Consider the following 17,595-nt stretch of genomic DNA (forward strand, 5'->3'; position numbering starts at 1 on the left):
TATATAGGCTGGCTTAGAAAGTTCGTATTAAAGTGTGGAGCCTTGCTTTTATTATAAAGTTTTATGCGCAGTATTTTGTGGAATCGAAAAGCTCAGTAGAATACAAACTACTAAAGCAGATAGCTTCTCCTATTTATTTTCTAGTAGCAATTACACTTTTGATAATTTTGGCTGCAGCGTTTCAAATGAAGATCTTTTAGTTTTTTTATTATATGTTATTTTTATTGAACATAATTGGACTCTACATTATACAGTAAAATGTTAAATAAAAAAAAAAATTACATAATTCATTACATTATTTTGTGGCAATATAAGATTGCTAATATAGCGTCGGTAATATGTACTAAACATGATACAGCATTTGTCCCTCTCAATTATCTATAATACGAATATATATATATATATATGTACGTTACCTTATGATGTATGTATATAAATTGTGGGAAATCTTAATAGTTTTCTGCTTTCATTAAAAAACTTCTATTTTCATTATTAAAAATATATGTAAATTTCTCTCATCTACCTACGAACATACATTCTTAAATACTTATCAAGTCATGTATAAATTTTTAGGCATACTTTTCGTTTTCCAATTACAATCATTTACTTTTTAAGAAATATCTTTCGTTTTAAGATGACCTTGTCGATGTGAAACGTAAACCGCTCCAAGAAATGTTCCCATTTTACAGCGTAAACCACATAATGAACTGTAATAACTTGTAAGTATTTACCACAGGAAATTTCCAATGCTCTTCTCGCTTTCTTAGCAATGGCGGCACATTGCTGGGATAGTGTATAGGTTTTGATATATGACAATTGGTGATGACTGTTCCTCCCGGATAATTTATTGAAACAGCATCGCCTGGCAGCACGCCGTCGCAGTCGGTAAGCTCGAACTGTTTAGTAAAACAAATACGTATTTCTTCGAGGTAACTCACATCCCGTTTGTTGTCATATACACAATGTATGAATGGGTTCTTTCCCAATATCTTTAGTAGAGCTGTTTGCAAAGCAACTACTGTGTTATTTGAATCCGGATGTATACCTGCATTTCCCAATATGTTAGACATTAAGAACTGCTCGCGCCATGCTAACCCTTGTTTAAAATATTTCAACTCGCTGTCCAGCTCTTCCAATGATGCAGCACAAGTGCCATGTTTTAACCATTCGTGCTTCCAAAAATAACCTAATTTTTGCTCGCCGTCAATTGTTGGCCAATATGTCTTTAGATTTGTTAGGATCTGGTCTAGCTGGTCCAAGTCAAAATCAGCAGTTTTATTGCAAAAACTGGGACCCATATGACCCAATTTTGTTGGCCACACACCATGTATAGTCCAAAATTCTTTCTTATTAGGCAAAATGCATGCGTGATTCTTGTCCTCTTCCCGCCAGTGGTAGCACGTAGTGACGGGCCACTGTTGAGTAAAGATCAATACATCCCAATCAATGTCATTCTCCTCACTCTCAGTGCTCAAATCGTCATCAGAAATATCATCAAATAAAGGTGTCAGTTCATTACTTAGAAGATCGCTGTCGTTGTATTGATCGGTATTTGATGTTTTCGTATTATCGAACGATTCCCCTGAGTGTTTGTCAATTGTGGAGCTGAAACGAGTATTTGAAACTATTCAGAAACAGTTTACCCAATATTCGTTTATTCTAATATAATATAATTATTTTTTATAAACAGTATTTTTGCTCATGTCATAGTTTTAGTATATTTTCTTCGAATGAGTTAATGTTAACAAATATCGCCATGAATTTTTTACACAGTATAAAAGAAGAGTTGGTAGTAATTTCTGCATATTTCTTAAAAAGAATCTTGCAGCAAATGAGAAATTAAGAAATATATATAAACTTTGAGATTTTCCCTTTGTTTATTACCGTTATTATTATACCCAGTGCAATTAATGTATGAGGGCATTATAGCTTTGTTCAAGTAACGATTATTGCTAAAGCCTAGCGGAACAGCTATAGATATAAACTTACACATAATGGAGCAAAAGTAGGATATCTTTATGAAATTCAGTGCACATAAGGGCGTTTGAACGTTCAGGATACAGTAGCCGGTTAAACTCCTACCTAACCAAAATTGACCTCGACATACGAAACATATGTTCAGCATGTGCACGCACCCCGCACGACACTAACCACCCACGTTCCCACGACAGTCGGTTCTACGGTACCGGAGCGACCCGGATTTATATTCGGACAAGGACTGTCACTTCAGCAGCATTCCCCATATATAGTATACTTGTATTTTTGTGGGGAATGTTTATGCTGCTACAACAACAAAAACAACACTAACCACCTTTCTACAAGCTCCATCAAATCACATGCCCCATCTAACACCCCTCTCCGTCTGGACCCATCCTACCGAAACAGCAAGTTTTCTGCGCCTACCGTTAGATGAGCTAGACGAAGAGGACCGGTAATCTACATTGCACTGACAGGGTTTAGTATGCTGCTGCAACAACAACAACTGTAGAAAGTTGAAAAATTTATAAAACGAGAAAATAACCACCATCTTCTAAATAATTGTAATTTCGAAAAATAGAAAAGAGCGGTACTTCACTTCAGACTCTGAGCAGTAGCTTTGAAAAATGAGAAAAGCTTAAAAAACACATACACTTGCATTTGTGACGTATCTAATGCCAACAAAGTGACAGTACTCAAATTTTATATATCAAACGACATTTAAGCCATGTTTTATGTTTCTTTGTACCGGCAATATAACGCTCGTTACTTTTATTATAATTTTATTTTTTTTATGGGAGGGTTTTATATTTTGCCATTAATATTTTTTTATTGGAACAAAAATATACAAAAAATACGCACCGTTTCACTAAAACGAGGTTAGAATTTAGGTATATACATACATATATCGAAGATCAAACGTCACCTTTACGCATTTTAAAACCTCAATATCTCGAAAACTACTTGACTATTTACAAAACTGTGTATCGTAGATAATATAATTAAAACAACTTTCTCTTGATGCATATACTTTTTAAGGTTTTGAGTAAATTTTTGAATAAAATTTAATTTAAATTAATTTCTATAATGCAATTGGCGGTTGACGGTTGATATAAAATAAAAAAATAAATAATTGGCGCGTACCCATTCTGTTAGGTGTTTGGCCGAGCTCCTCCTCCTATTTGTGGTGTGCGTCTTGATGTTGTTCCACAAATGGAAGGACCTACAGTTTCAAGCCGACTCCGAACGGCAGATATTTTTATGAGGAGCTTTTTCATGGCAGAAATACACTCGGAGGTTTGCCATTGCCTGCCGAGGGGCGACCGCTATTAGAAAAATGTTTTAATTAATTTTGCTTTCACCGAGATTCGAACCAACGACTTCTCTGTGAATTCCGAATGGTAATCACGCACCAACCTAATCGGCTACGGCGGTTGGTATAGCTTTAGAGATATTACGGTTTTAATGTGCAATATTGATCTTTGACATTCGATATCTCCTCAATTTTTAATTAGCGCATACAACTTTTAGTTCCGTTATAATTAGAATAAAAATTTTCATAGGAAGTCATAATCGGTTTTTTGTAACAAAAATACTCGTATGCATATCTTTACTTCTATTTCGTGCTATATTATTTAGTTGATTATTAAAAATAATCGTATTAATTAACAACGTTATTTCGATAATCTGGCTTCATGTTCACCTAAGCCCGACTTGAAATACGCAAAACAATATTTGGCTCTAGGTGGCCACGTTGGTTGATAACTATAAATACCTGTTTGACAGCTCACCAATTCTGACTAAGCCGGAATTTCCCATCGTGAATATAAGTTTTGATCATAATTCACTCATAAACAATTAGGCACTGTGTATTGTATTGAATATTCGTATCAATGATAAGTTCAAGGTGTTTTATCCTAGCAATTTGCATACAATGGTGCATTTTCGCCAACGGTACTGCAAATGACTTGGAGAATAATTCTGCGAATACGGCACCAAAAAATGACGTAAACAAAGCAAGAGCGGATTTTGTATCTTCAAGCGTTTTGAATTTTGCACATGACGTTGGCGTGCTATTGAATGAGGATTTGCAAATTGGAAAAACCTCAATTTTTTCACCTGTAAGCATTATGTCTTCTATGGCTTTGTTAATGTTGGGATCACGAGGTAAACATTATGAAGATTTAAGACATGCTTTGCGTTTGGATGTTCCACCAACGGGGGATGCCTCTAACGCATTCCATGCCGAATTCGGAGCTATGATGCAAGAAATGCAGGACAATTCAGTTTCTCTCCAGTTACGTAATCGCGACAACTGGCGCAACACGAATGTAGCGTACAGTATTCGAGATAATCCCAAAGTAAGCGAACTAAATGGGACTGCCGTTAATAGCATTATAAAGGTTGTAAATGGACTTTTTGTTAAAAATGGCTACGAATTGAATCCGATGTATAGGTAAGTTATATTTTACTTTGTAAATCCACTTAATTTGCGTGTATTTATATATACATATGTATGATGTACGTTATATGTAATATTTCAGGGACGTTATCAGTTCAGTTTACAAGAGTGACGTAATTCCATTGGATTTCAATACACCTTTAGCACGTGACTACATTAATGATTGGATTTACAAAAGTACGTTTGGAAAAATCGCCGGCATCATAACAGACAACATACCTTCAGATACTAATGCAATAATCGCAAGCGCATTGTATTTTAGAGGCTTTTGGGAAAATCCCTTTATTCGAGGCGCTACAGTAATCGACAATTTCTATCCAGACGGCTTGCAAAATCCTCCAATAAAAATAGAAATGATGGCTACAGCAGGTGCATATCCCTACTACTTTTCAGTTGAGCATGATTGCAAAATAATCGGCATACCGTATATAAATAACTTTACCACAATGTATGTAATACATCCCGACAATTCGAGTCGTAGTAAATTACGAAATCTATTAAATAAATTAGATTCGGAAGAAATTGAATCAATGATATCGAAAATGGTTTACCAAAACGCCATATTTGCATTGCCGAAAATGCATTTCACCCAAAATATAAATATGAAATATGTATTCCGTGCACTCGGTATCAAAGATATATTTGCGAAAAATCGGGGTACTATTCCGCCTATAAGAAATTTAGCTAATAGAGCGTGGCCACGTGCCAGGCGTAGCGTAACATTTCCCACTGATAACCCTGCAATGGCTGTGCGTGCACCCTATACTTCGACAGAAGAACTGCTGGAGCAATGGAGTTTCAATAGAAATGCAAGCAATAATTTACTATCGGATCTATTCGTGGGGGACATTGTACACAAAGTTGATTTTATGGTTGATGAAAAAGGAACAGAAGGTGCAGCCGCAACTGTGACTTACCTTAAACGCTCGGGTGGAAACGTTCTATTTCGCGCTGAAACACCATTTCTACTATTAGTTCGCCACGATCCTACGAAGTTACCGCTATTTTATGGCATCATTAATATTCCTTCACCTATCTTCAGTTAAAATTAAAATTTTGAACAAATACCTAAGTTTTAAAACCTACAAAACACACAAAAAGTGGGTACGCCCACTGCTGCCAATTTACTCTACTAAGAGCATCCATATTACTGTTGATACAACTTTCTCTATATTTTTAGGAGTTTTAACACATCTGAGATATATTTATATACATTTGTATGTACAAACAAATGAGCTTGTTAAATGTAATATTTTATTGCGAACAAAAGTAGAGTTGAACAAATTTAAAATATTTTAACTTTAAGTTGAAGGTAAATCCATTTGCCTAAGAACAAGGAATTTGTTTCTAAAACAACATGTCTATAAGTTTATACAAATACTAAATATCTAAGTGTTGTTCTATTTTGTTTTGATACCATATTTTTGCTCGACTGATATTTGTACGTGTATACGTAACTACTTTGCTGGAAGGAAGTAATATTTTGAAAAGAAAACCTGAATGTCGAAAAAGCAAGCTTTAAAGTTTTTAATTTACTATGCCTCGCTAAATAAATAAATATAAATTTTCTTTTAATGAAATACTTTTAATAAATACCGCTATAATTTTTGGTACTTATTAAATTTTGTTTTTCTTTTTCTATTACGGCAAAATAAAATACATGTACATACATACATAGTTACATTATCCAACATTTTTGAAGAATAAAATTTGATGTTCTTTTTAACGTATGTATTTAAATGAGTTTCGTTTAAATTAAAAAAAGGAAAAAATGCACATAAGCCGCAGAAAATGAGATCCAATATGTGCCAAGTTTGTTTTTGTTAATATTTTTGGTTTCGTAAAAAAACAATATTTATTTTTTAATTTCAATTCAATTACTACTGGCAGTTAATATTTTTGTTAATCACTCACAGCGGTAAATTCGTGTGTTTGTGATTTTTTTGTTATGAATATATGTATGTATGTACATAGAAACTGTTGCTAAATCAGCGGCACACAACACAAAAATGTGTATAATTATGAAAGAAGGGTACGATCAAAAATTATAGATCGATTTCACATGAAATCTATGCAGAAGCTCAACTCGCTCATTGGCCACTTGGTCACTGGACCATTGTGATAAAAAAGCTAAATTTGTATCAGCATAAAAACATTTAATTGGGTCGACTATATTCATAGTTATAAACAATAGAATTATGGCGTAAACAACTTTTACAAACGTAATTTAAAAATGATTCTAAAAACTCATTTGAGGATTGATAATTCTCATTATCAAAAGGGAATGTAAACTACTTATTTCTACATCTATGGATATGTATGGACATGTATGGGGCGTGTATGTTTATGTACATATGAGTACATATATATGTATGTATATATATTTGTTTTGCTGGTGAAAACCCTGAAAAGCCTCATAGCGAGAATTCTTTATAATAACGATGCGTAATAGCATTTTTAGCACAAGCGGTCGTTGATATTTTGAAAGCGATAAGTTCGCTGGCTTATTATTTACATATTTACCTACATATGCAACTGTATGTGTGTTCTGTGTTCTACTGATTATCTGCGAATCACGCTACTGAATTGAATGCACGTGAAACTGAGATTTGTTAATTTTGTTTTTAAACTCTACTTTACGAGTCGTAAAAAATAATCATATTGCCCAACAATGATAGGTACAGTGAAACGGTGCTAAGTCAAACCATAATTTCAATAATTTATGAGTGATTTTTTTGATAATTTTCCAATGCAAGCACGATACGTTGTTGTTGTAGCAGCATAAAAATTCCCCATATATAATATAATATACATGTGGAATGGTGCTGGAGTGACAAGTCCTTAGCCGGATATAAGTCCGAGTCATTCCGGTAACGTAGAACCGACTGTCGTGGAAATGGCCGACTGCCCGTTAACGTTGATGTTGTTGTAGCAGCAATACTAATACTAATACCCGGTAACGTATTTTTTATTAGTTTAAAAATACGAGTAAAGCAGGGACTTTTTTTTACGTGCACTACTATTTATTTATGTATAAATAGTATGGAACAAATCGAATTTTATAAGTTCTTCATGACTTATATATGTATGTATGTAAAGTATGTTTTTCTAAGAGCTTGAGAACTTAAAATGACAATACAGAACAGAAATATTGTTGGAATGAATTATTTTTAATATAATCTAGTAGATAATTTCATGGCATTTATTCTTTGAATAGGATATCTGGCAAATTTCCGCCGCGGCTACGAGTCGATCAGTCTAATTTTTGACCATTTTTTCCAAGAAATCTTAATAATAACTCTAAATGAGCTCATTAAGCAAAACTGCTACGCAAACGATGGTCATTTGGCTTCAAATCTGGTACGAGCTGTATTTTATAATATATTGAAATTTTCCACATAGTCGAAGAGCAAAGACTAATAAGTTGAGACGACGACGAAACTACAATTCGGTGTCTTTTCAACACTACAATCGCTCTATCAACTATCTCTATTTTTTTCAAAGTAAATTTCCACAATTTGGAAGCGTTGTTCTGGCGTTAAACGATTCATGATGAAATGTCAACACATTTGCCGTTATGATGCAGGTAAGAAAACACCCGATATTTAGATTGGTTAACCTTTTTCAAAAATTTCGCTTAAGCGGGTATACGTCAAAAAATAAAAATAGGTGGCCTAAGTCCCCAAAACCCACTACTGTCAATAAATTCTATCGATGCCCATATTTACCTTTGTTATCTGAGAAATGTAGGTAGGCAATTAAGTCTAGATGCATATTTTGCGTTTAACCAAATATAATATTTTTTGAGCAAAACTTATGATCAACTTAAGTCAGCGCGTGGAAAGAAATTTGTACTGAGCCTATATAACTCTTCTACAAAATGTTCCTCGTCGATTATTGAAAGGGTTGGTCTACCAAAAAATGGGCAAACATTATTTTCAGTTTATAATTTCATTATGCTCGAATTTTTTACTTTTTTCTAAGAAATGGTTTTGGTCGTTGCTGTTGTTGTTGCAGTAACTTTGGACTGTCAGTGTAGTGTAATCACCGGTCGTCTTCGTCTAGCTCATCTAACGGTAGACCCAGGAAACTAGCTGTCTCGACGGATTGGGTCCAGAGAGAGAGGGGTGTTAGATGAGTGGGTTTGATGGGGCATGTGAAAAGGTGGTTAGTGTCGTGCGGGGTGCCTTCACATGCTGAACATATGTGTAGTATGTCGAGGTCGATTCTGGATAAGTAGGAGTTTTACCAGCTACAGTATCCAAAATGTATGCTTCGATTCTATACTTTAGTTGCATGCGCAGAGAAGGAGAGCAAGCTGTCAAAGGTAACTCCCAATATTTTGGGGTTGTTAATCGTCGGAATTTGTGTATCATCGACTTTTACCTTGACCTCCTTTGTCCAGGTGGTGAAAAGGGTCGCCGTGGATTTAGTGGGAGAGAGTTGTAAGTTCCTCGCAGTGAAGAAGCGAGAAAGGCTGTAAGAAAGTTCTTTAATGAGAAGCAAAATTTAAGCAAATTTGTTGGAAAAAAATCTACGAAAATTGAAAAAAAAAATAAACTAAAATTAATTGCAAATTGTTTTTTGCATCGAATGAATATTGTCTATTCAGCACCGCCAGATTAGGCATCCATTTTTTATCTATTTTCAGCGGCGTTAAGGCAAATTTTCTAATAGCGTTTTTCGAAAAGTGAAGACAATGTAACAATGGGGGGCCATTCCATTAAAAAATGCCCAATTATGTAAGATCAACTATCAAAGCCCTGGCCCAGATTTTGAGCTTGCACAGTGTCACTCGCAAGTTCGCATGCATATATCGCAAGTATTTTTTTGTTATAAGGTTGTATTGAATTGCATTGAAAATATAATTGAATTTTTATTAAGGTACTAGAGGGTAAATTTTTTAATCGTTCGCCCCACAGTCGGTTCCATGTTTTTAAGGAACGAACAGGAGTGCGGATATCCGGCCAAGGATTGGCACTCCAGCAGCATTCCCGAATATGCCTGGGCAATGTTTATGTTGGTACAATAACAACAACGGGGTATAGGTATATATACTAGGCCGGGTCGATTTGTGGGGAGACAAAAAAATCGCCCATTGCTCTGTGAAAATCATATTCTAGGGATCAAAATAAGAAACTTTGCCGAAGGAACCATACCTCTAAAACGAATTCTGATGTCCCCCAATTTGGGTCGAACTTTTAGTGTCTTTTGTGGGGAGGCAAAAAAATCGCCTATTGCTCTGTGAAAATCGTATTTTAGGGATCAAAATAAGAAACTTTGCCGAAGGAACCATACCTCTAAAACGAATTCTGATGTCCCCCAATTTGGGTCGAACTTTTTAGTTTCTTTTCTCATGTAAACGCCAAAAATGGTGATATTTTGAAATGATTGTATGGGGAACCCCCCAGGGGAGTTCAAGGGGGTGTGCCACTGGCATGGGTGGATCGGCCGTCCAAAGATAGTGAGGGTCGGTCATATTATACATTTGGACTCGATTGGAGCACTCTAAATGGATCAAAGTGGGATTTTTCGTTCGACCCGAATTGGGGGACATCAGAATTCGTTTTAGAGGTATGGTTCCTTCGGCAAAGTTTCTTATTTTGATCCCTAGAATACGATTTTCACAGAGCAGTGAGCGATTTTTAAATCGACCCGCCCTAATATATACATATATGTATATGTATATGTATATATGTATAATTGGCGCTTACACCATTGTTTGGTGTTTGCCTGAGTTCATCCTCGTACTTGTGGTGTACGTATTGATGTTGTTTCACAAATGGAGGGACCTACAATTTTAAGCCGACTCCGAACGGCAATTAGTTTTTTATGAGCAGCTTTTTCATGTCAGAAATACACTCGGAAGATTGCATTGCCTGCCGAGAGGCGGTCGCTATTAGAAAAAACGTTCTATCATTTTGGTGATTCAGGCACGGAGATTCGAACCTACGCACTCCCGAATGGTAGTCACGCACCACCCATTCGGTTACGCCGGCCGCAGGGATTCACTTATTTTACCATTTTTTCATATATATGCATACATAGTAGAGTAGCCATTTAATATTACTTTTATAAAAGAATTAGCAGCATTTATTGTTATATTATTCGCGGCACTGTGTGCACTGTAAACACGCGTACACATAATATTTGCTGACATTACTATTTATTCATAATGCCTTTATAAGTACATAGGTGTACATATGTATGTGTGTACATTTTTTGCTTATTACATGAGTATGTTTAAATTTTTTCAGTTTTGTGAGGTCACTATACATCTACCCACTTCTGTACATACATTTGCCTCCTTGTTAACCCAATTGATTTTGCAAATGTTCACACTGTGATTGTAAATGCCGACATTAATCCATTATTTGTTTTTAGTTTTAGTACCTCTTTTCGGTTACTTCTTTTTATTATCGATCGTTTTGTTGTTAGTATCGTCACTTACCTAATCACGGTCAGCCATTGTGTGGCAAGTATCAATAGGCCGAAAGTGGCCCATAATATTCGTTTTTCTCCCATATTCGGTATTATAAAGGTACCAGAGAAAGATACCCTTATTTTTATTTTACCTAATAACTTCCAGTTAATTCACACTTTGTCTGCTTATTGAATTTGGTTTTATTTTCAAGGTGTTTTATTGAAATTTCGTTTTTTGATGAGCACTGTTCGGCACTTGTTTGGCAATCTATTATATTTGTGCTCAATAAAGTAGCTCTTCTCTTTTTTTTCGTATTGTGACTTTTTACTTGTCTATTTAACTTATTTTTATTTATATTGTTGTCACGTTCTTTTTGATGCGACTATTTGTTGTCGATTTAGTTTAACCATTGTTATTGGACTAATAAATGCGTTCTTCTCTTAATGTTCACATAGCTTTTTAAGAGCTATGGTCTTCCGACCATTTTCCATTTCTCGTATTTCCTTTTTCATTTTACTAATTTTCACTACGCGCTTGCTGTACCTTTTTCGTATTTTTTCGCAGCAAATTGTCGAAATTACTGTAACTTTTTTCAATTGCATTAAATTACTAGTGTGATATTTGTATGAACAAATTTTTACAAATGACTATAAGGTTATACACGTTCTCTGGCTAAACAAGTTCGTATGTACGTACATATGTATATCTGTTACCTACTTGCTTCTCTCGTTTCATCTTGGTGGTGCTCTAATGAGGCATTACGCGAGTAGGTACATTTTCTACTCAACTGTGGTGCTTTTGGTATTCTTCAGTTAAGCAACAAACAAACAAAATACAAAAGACGTTTCCAAAGAGAAACGACAATGAAATTGCAAAGAGAATTAGTCGAATTACGCATTTAAGGGGTGACTAAGAGAAAACGCTTGTACAGTATTATAATGGGTGTTAGTATAAAATTATGGTAAATAAAAATATTTAAAAGTTACAAATGTTTTTAATGAACTCAAGCACAGGTGATAAGAAAATTTATAAAACGTTTATTATTTTATACAAATATTTATACTATTTTATACAAAAATTTTAGAAATATACTTTTTGTAATGGGCTATTATAACTTTTTTCACGACAATAGAATTGATATACATATAGACTACTACATTATATATGTGTAAGAAAATACTCTACATAGATGACTATAGGAACTGATTAAGCCATCCTGCCTGTACGTATATCCTTGCACCCGATAACTTAAGTAAAAGTTATGTAAAATTGGTCTAAGGTGGGTTGGTAAATTAAAACAAAGAAATCAGAAAATAGCCTCGCCATTTCCAAATATCGGTAATTAAAAAAAAACGATATTCTAGTAAAAAATTATGACTGTGCAAAAATTTGTGTTAATAGACATGGCGCCGTTTACTTTTAGATAAATCTTTGTATTAGAACATGATATACATATGTATATGTATTTAATAATGTAACGTAATAATGCAAAAAAATAACTAAATAGTACAAGAACTGCGCTGCCTGCCATATGCACATTCTTTTTATGCCTGTTCTTCCGTTTTCCTTTAGAATGAGTAACTTGCTAAAATTTTACTCCTCTTAAGCAATACGAGCATCTTGAAGAAAAATTACTTACACTTGGTATGAGGGAATCTCAAGAAAAATAGTGGGATTCATTAAACACTTTTGAAAGTAGTCATGTCTCCGTACGTTTTGTTTCAAATAGACATACTATGCCTATAAAATACACTTCAAACTACCCAAAACGACTATGCTCTTTTGTAAACTTTCTTAAGTTATTATCATTAATTTTGGTACAAACTTCAAATTATTCTCAATTAGTATGAAATAAGTTTTGTAAAGCAATAAAATCGGCTTTGAGACCTCACTGTTTGTATTTCTGCTCCGATTTTATATGCAAGCCTTTTACTTCAGGTAAAAATAAAGCTACTTATTTATTATAATTATGTGTAATGTAAAGGTCGCCGTAGCCAAATGGGTTGATGCGTGACTACCATTCGAAAGTGTGCAGGTTTGAATCTCCGTGCAAGAAACACAAAACGATAGAAATATTTCTCTAATAGCGGTAACCCCTCGGCAGGTAATGGCAAACCTCCGAGTGTATTTCTGCCATGAAAATTTTTCTCATAAAAACTCATTTGCCGTTCGGAGTCGGCTTAAAACTGTAGGTCCCTCCATTTGTGGAACAACATCAAGATGTACAACACAAATAGGAGGAGGTGCTCGGCCAAATACCTAAAAAGGGTGTACGCGCCAATTATATTGTATATATATATATATATGTATATGTATATATATATAAATATATATTATATAAGACTTCGTTTATTTAAGAACAAGCATTAACACCGATAACAATGCCAGCCTTGAAATCCAACGTAGAATCTCTCTTGCCAACAAGTGCTACTTTGGACTAAGTAGGCAACTGAGCAGTCAAGTCCTCTCTCGACGAACAAAACTAATTCTCTACAGGGCTCTGATCATGCCCGTCCTAACGTATGGCGCAGAAGCTTGGACGATGACAAAATCCGATGAAGCGACGCTTCATATATAATATAAGGTCTTGAGAATATATTCTCATTAAAAAATATTATGCATTTCATTTTAAATAAACGCTATTACTCATCGAAAACTGAGAATAAAACAAGGAAACTGCAATACTTTCACAAATTATAAATTTCATATGATAACTCATAGATACATATATTGAATATTACATAGGGTCTTTCAAAACACGTGTCTATATATTGTTTTAAAATAACACATTAAGAAATTTCGATTCTTTCAGGCTTCACAATTTTCATTCAAAATACGTCTCTTAATAGTTATGTGAAAAATTACATCATTTAAATTTCCACCGTGAGAAGTGTGTGAGTGTGTTCGTTTGTAAGAATTTCCAAGCCCTACTTAATCAAGTACAAAGTTTGTTACCAAGTGTTCGATTAAGTGGTTATAAGGCTACAAACATTTCTTTAAGGCTGGGCCCATTTCCAAGTAACAAAATAAAATAAAACGAAAAGGAAAGTTAAACTCGCTTCGGATCGAATTTTATATACTTGACCGGACCACCTAGTTTGCAAGCTTACTTTGAGAGGAACACAACAATTTTCGTCCTTGGCGTATTCTAAAAATAGATAAATCGAGTTTTGTTCATAACTCTTTTATTTATAATCCAATCCCAAAGTATGGATACACGGTTAAAAATATAATTTTAAACACTACGAATAAATGTATTATTACAATTCCAGAGACAGAAAAGCGGTTATAAATAGTAAAGTTATATTTAATGTGGGCGAAATGTAGTTATTTGACTTAGTAGGTTAAGGTGGCATTCAAAATTATGCTACGTTGTACTTTGGAACCGAGATAGCTCTTAAGTTTTGGAATCAAACTCGAGTTATATCTAGCTTTTAACATCGGAAGACGAACGGAAATTTAGCTTTTTTTTTTTGTTTTTTTTTGTCCCCATTTATTTTATACATCTGTCCATTGACATTAAGTATGTTGTTTAACAATTTGGTCAGGATTTATATACATCGCTTAGTGGCCAGTGTCAAAAGCGATAAAATTAAAATAAACGAAATAATATACAATTAAATAATATACAATAATACAATACAAGTTTCATTTACATGATTACATTTTACAACTATTTTAACTATTTTTAATTTTTTTTTTTTACATAGGTATTCATGGTTTTTTAGCATTTATCATACTAGGTCGCTTGGTTGAGTTCTCTTTAAACGCCTTTTTGCGTTTCTTCCCCTTTCAAAAAGTTTGTTGATTTCTGCATTACTGTGTGTGTGTATTTTTTCAAAGTGCCTTGTTATTATCTTTTCGATTTCTTCGTCTACTCTAGCTAGATTAAAAGTCCTGTGGATGTCATCATTTTTCGTGTACCTGACAGACATGGTCAAAATTCGAAGAATCTTAGATTGCTGTTTTTCAGTAGCGATAATTAAGCTTTTGTCTGATGCTAATAATATTGTATCGTCTGCGAACGTAGCAATTGAAGAATTAGTTTCGTCAGGAGGTGGTATATCTGCGGTGAGTAAAACATATAGTAGAGGGTCAAGAACGCTTCCTTGCGGAACTCCAGCAGTTATTTGATGAATATGTGAACATTGATTGTCATATTTAATATAGAAGCTTCAGTCGGTTAGGTAGCTTTTTATGATGAGCTGGTAGTTAAAAGGTAGCATTCTTTTTATTTTGTGGAGTAAGCCTTTGTGCCACACTTTGTGCCACACAAACGCCTTAGCTACGTCCAAAAATACTACGGCACAGTATCGATTGTTTTCAAGGTCTGATTGGATTTTATTTGTAATTCTATGGATCTGTTGAATAGTTGAATGATTTTTTTTAAATCCAAAGTGATGATCCGGTATCATACGATTTTGGTCTAGAAATTGGCTTATTCGATCATGCAGTAATTTTTCAGCAATTTTAGATATTGTCGGTAATAAGCTTATTGGTCTATATGATGACACGGTAGTTGGATCTTTACCCGGTTTTGGCAATGCAATAATCTCTGCCACTTTCCAGAGCTTCGGAGCATTGCATTAAAATTTAACTTTAACACACAAAAATATACGCCTGGTTATATCTGATCTCATTAACATTAATGTCGTCGCATATGAATAAGGTGGGGAGCAAACTTTTTAAAGCTTTATTTGTGTCGTATGTATTTTTTTGGGCACATTAATTCTATCAAATTGGCTTTATTTAAAACAAAGATACTTTTTTTTTCCTTTTTGAAAATTACAGCTACATATACGGCAGACAGATTTCACTAATTCTCAATACCAAACAACCTTACCTTGGAAAATACGTATTCGCTGTTAGAAAAGAGAAAGAGTGTTTGCGTCCAGACAGTCATAAAGATGATTCACTTGTACGCCACCGCCGTTAGTGCCATTTCGTACACATTATTTTTTCTGACTTCGATTATTTCGCGAATTGAAACGAAACATCACCGAATTGGCTAGCAACGTGAAATCATTTGCCAAATTTACTGTCTCCGGCAAGACAATGAGAATTTTGAATGCTGTAGAAAAAAGGGGTGAAAGAATTGCAATTGTCCTTGCGAAACTGTCCAGTGTATTATGTGTACCAGGTTGCATTGAAATATATAAATTTTGCTTGACAGATAGGCATGGCTAAATCGACTTCTCTTATCATTTTGAGCACTTTGGTATACATATGTCGGCATTCAAAACTATCTTTGTAAATATTAAAGTAATTATTCCAAATTACTTGTGCACAAGGCGGGGGTACAAAAACTAAAATTGAATAAAATCACCACCCTTAAAGAAGTGTGTGGCTATTCGGAAGAGGGAATATGTTAAGAGAATGCAAGAATGATTTTAGGAACATATTATTTCCACAACAGGCTACAGCGCCATCTATACTTGAAGCTTATAGCAAAGAGTGCTGGCATAAACCGGAAACGGTGTTTCTTCTTCTAATATTAATAGTAACCATCGAAGCATTCAAATTAGAAAATTAAGTAAACAAATATTTCATATTATATTATACAAACACGCGCACATAAGGACAGAGTCACGTATATGTACATACACATATAATACAATACATAAATATATACAGTTAGTTATAAAAGTGGCGTATCCGGAATACCTTCAGTTCTGTGAATACTTAACACAATTAAACTACAAATCTTTTAAATAATTGTAGATTATAGAGAATTATGAACCTACCACCCATGCAGTCATCTTAAATCCAATTAAAAAAGGTTAAAAAGTTTTCTTCTACAAGTCTATACTTATTACGTCGCATATTTACACTATAACAGCGTCGCAATGTCTCGAAAAATAGGTACATACATATGTACACGCATACATACATACATACTTCGCATTGTGTCAGCTACAAATGATTGGTGCGACGTTGCTACTCTTTTGAGAAACCAATTTTATTCAGTAATTAATAACAACGCGGTTACACACAAATTTTAAAGGTTTTTATCATTCCTAAGGTGAAATATAACACACATTTCTACATGTACATACGTATGTATACATTTATGTTTTTACTTTTATTATGATATTTAAAAAACAACGATTTAAATATGTACATTTAACAGCTACAACGAAACTTGGATTTTATACAAGAATGATATGTAGAAAAAGGATTGCGCCCATCAGAGAGTGCGTGACGCCGCTTTTGCCAAGTTGTGCAGTGTTGCCAACCATTTGCTCTTGGGTGCTTTTTTATACCCAAAATGCGAACATTTTTAAGTTTGGTGTTTGTTTCTTTTTGTTTCTAATTTAAAGCTACCGAAACTGTAAGTTGAAGTTAAAAAAGGTCATTCTGAGAAGATTTAAGTGCTAATGCAAATTTGTTGATTCTTATAAAGTTTGATATTTTCAAAGTGAAAATTTAATTTTTTGCTCCTCATCTCAAAGGTTATGTTAGAATATTAAATCTTCTTCTCTCAACTCTTCTTAAGATTGAAAACCCTTTTACCATTTAAAGAGCGTTTGAATTTACTGAATGCGAATTAAAAGCATAGAGGTGTAATCGTTTCTTCCGGTCCTAGGGCATCAAGAGGTGTATTCATAGTAAAAATAAGCAACAAAATACCGGAAAATACTGAAGAAACCATAACGATATTTTTACAAAAAGAGTACCTTATCTTGTCACATAACCTCAAATATAGCAAAAAAGTCGTTCTCTTAACGCAAGA

At 34.1% G+C, this 17,595-nt stretch overlaps 2 protein-coding genes across 3 annotated transcripts; one reads left to right on the forward strand and one right to left on the reverse strand.

The window, feature by feature from the left end:
- Positions 1–52: 52 nt before the first annotated feature.
- Positions 53–11,543, reverse strand: LOC129240257 (ribonuclease Oy). 2 transcript variants are annotated; one of them, XM_054875942.1, is made up of 2 exons: positions 11,406–11,543; positions 53–1,605 (listed from the first exon to the last, which is right to left on the reverse strand). In XM_054875942.1, the coding sequence occupies exons 1-2, from the start codon at positions 11,462–11,464 to the stop codon at positions 684–686; spliced, it is 981 nt and encodes a 326-aa protein (XP_054731917.1). In that variant the 5' UTR covers positions 11,465–11,543; the 3' UTR covers positions 53–683. The 2 variants fall into 2 exon arrangements, with proteins under 2 accessions (XP_054731917.1, XP_054731916.1); XM_054875941.1 differs by having other exon boundaries at positions 10,890–11,501.
- LOC129240256 (serine protease inhibitor 28Dc) lies at positions 3,766–6,018 on the forward strand. Its single transcript, XM_054875940.1, has 2 exons — positions 3,766–4,432; positions 4,521–6,018. Exons 1-2 carry the CDS (start codon positions 3,870–3,872, stop codon positions 5,482–5,484), a joined length of 1,527 nt encoding a protein of 508 aa, XP_054731915.1. The 5' UTR covers positions 3,766–3,869; the 3' UTR covers positions 5,485–6,018.
- Positions 11,544–17,595: the final 6,052 nt, after the last annotated feature.

Source organism: Anastrepha obliqua, chromosome 3 (assembly GCF_027943255.1).
Source record: "Anastrepha obliqua isolate idAnaObli1 chromosome 3, idAnaObli1_1.0, whole genome shotgun sequence".
Taxonomy (NCBI): Eukaryota; Metazoa; Arthropoda; class Insecta; order Diptera; family Tephritidae; genus Anastrepha; species Anastrepha obliqua.

Bases quoted from the DNA above. Each gene is read 5' to 3' on its own strand.
- LOC129240256 (XM_054875940.1), top strand. From the start codon at position 3,870: ATGATAAGTTCAAGGTGTTTTATCCTAGCAATTTGCATACAATGGTGC. The intron at 4,433-4,520 runs GTAAGTTATATT...GTAATATTTCAG, and splicing joins GAATTGAATCCGATGTATAG to GGACGTTATCAGTTCAGTTT.
- LOC129240257 (XM_054875941.1), bottom strand. From the start codon at position 10,963: ATGGGAGAAAAACGAATATTATGGGCCACTTTCGGCCTATTGATACTT. The intron at 1,606-10,889 runs GTAAGTGACGAT...TACTCGTTTCAG, and splicing joins CAATGGCTGACCGTGATTAG to CTCCACAATTGACAAACACT.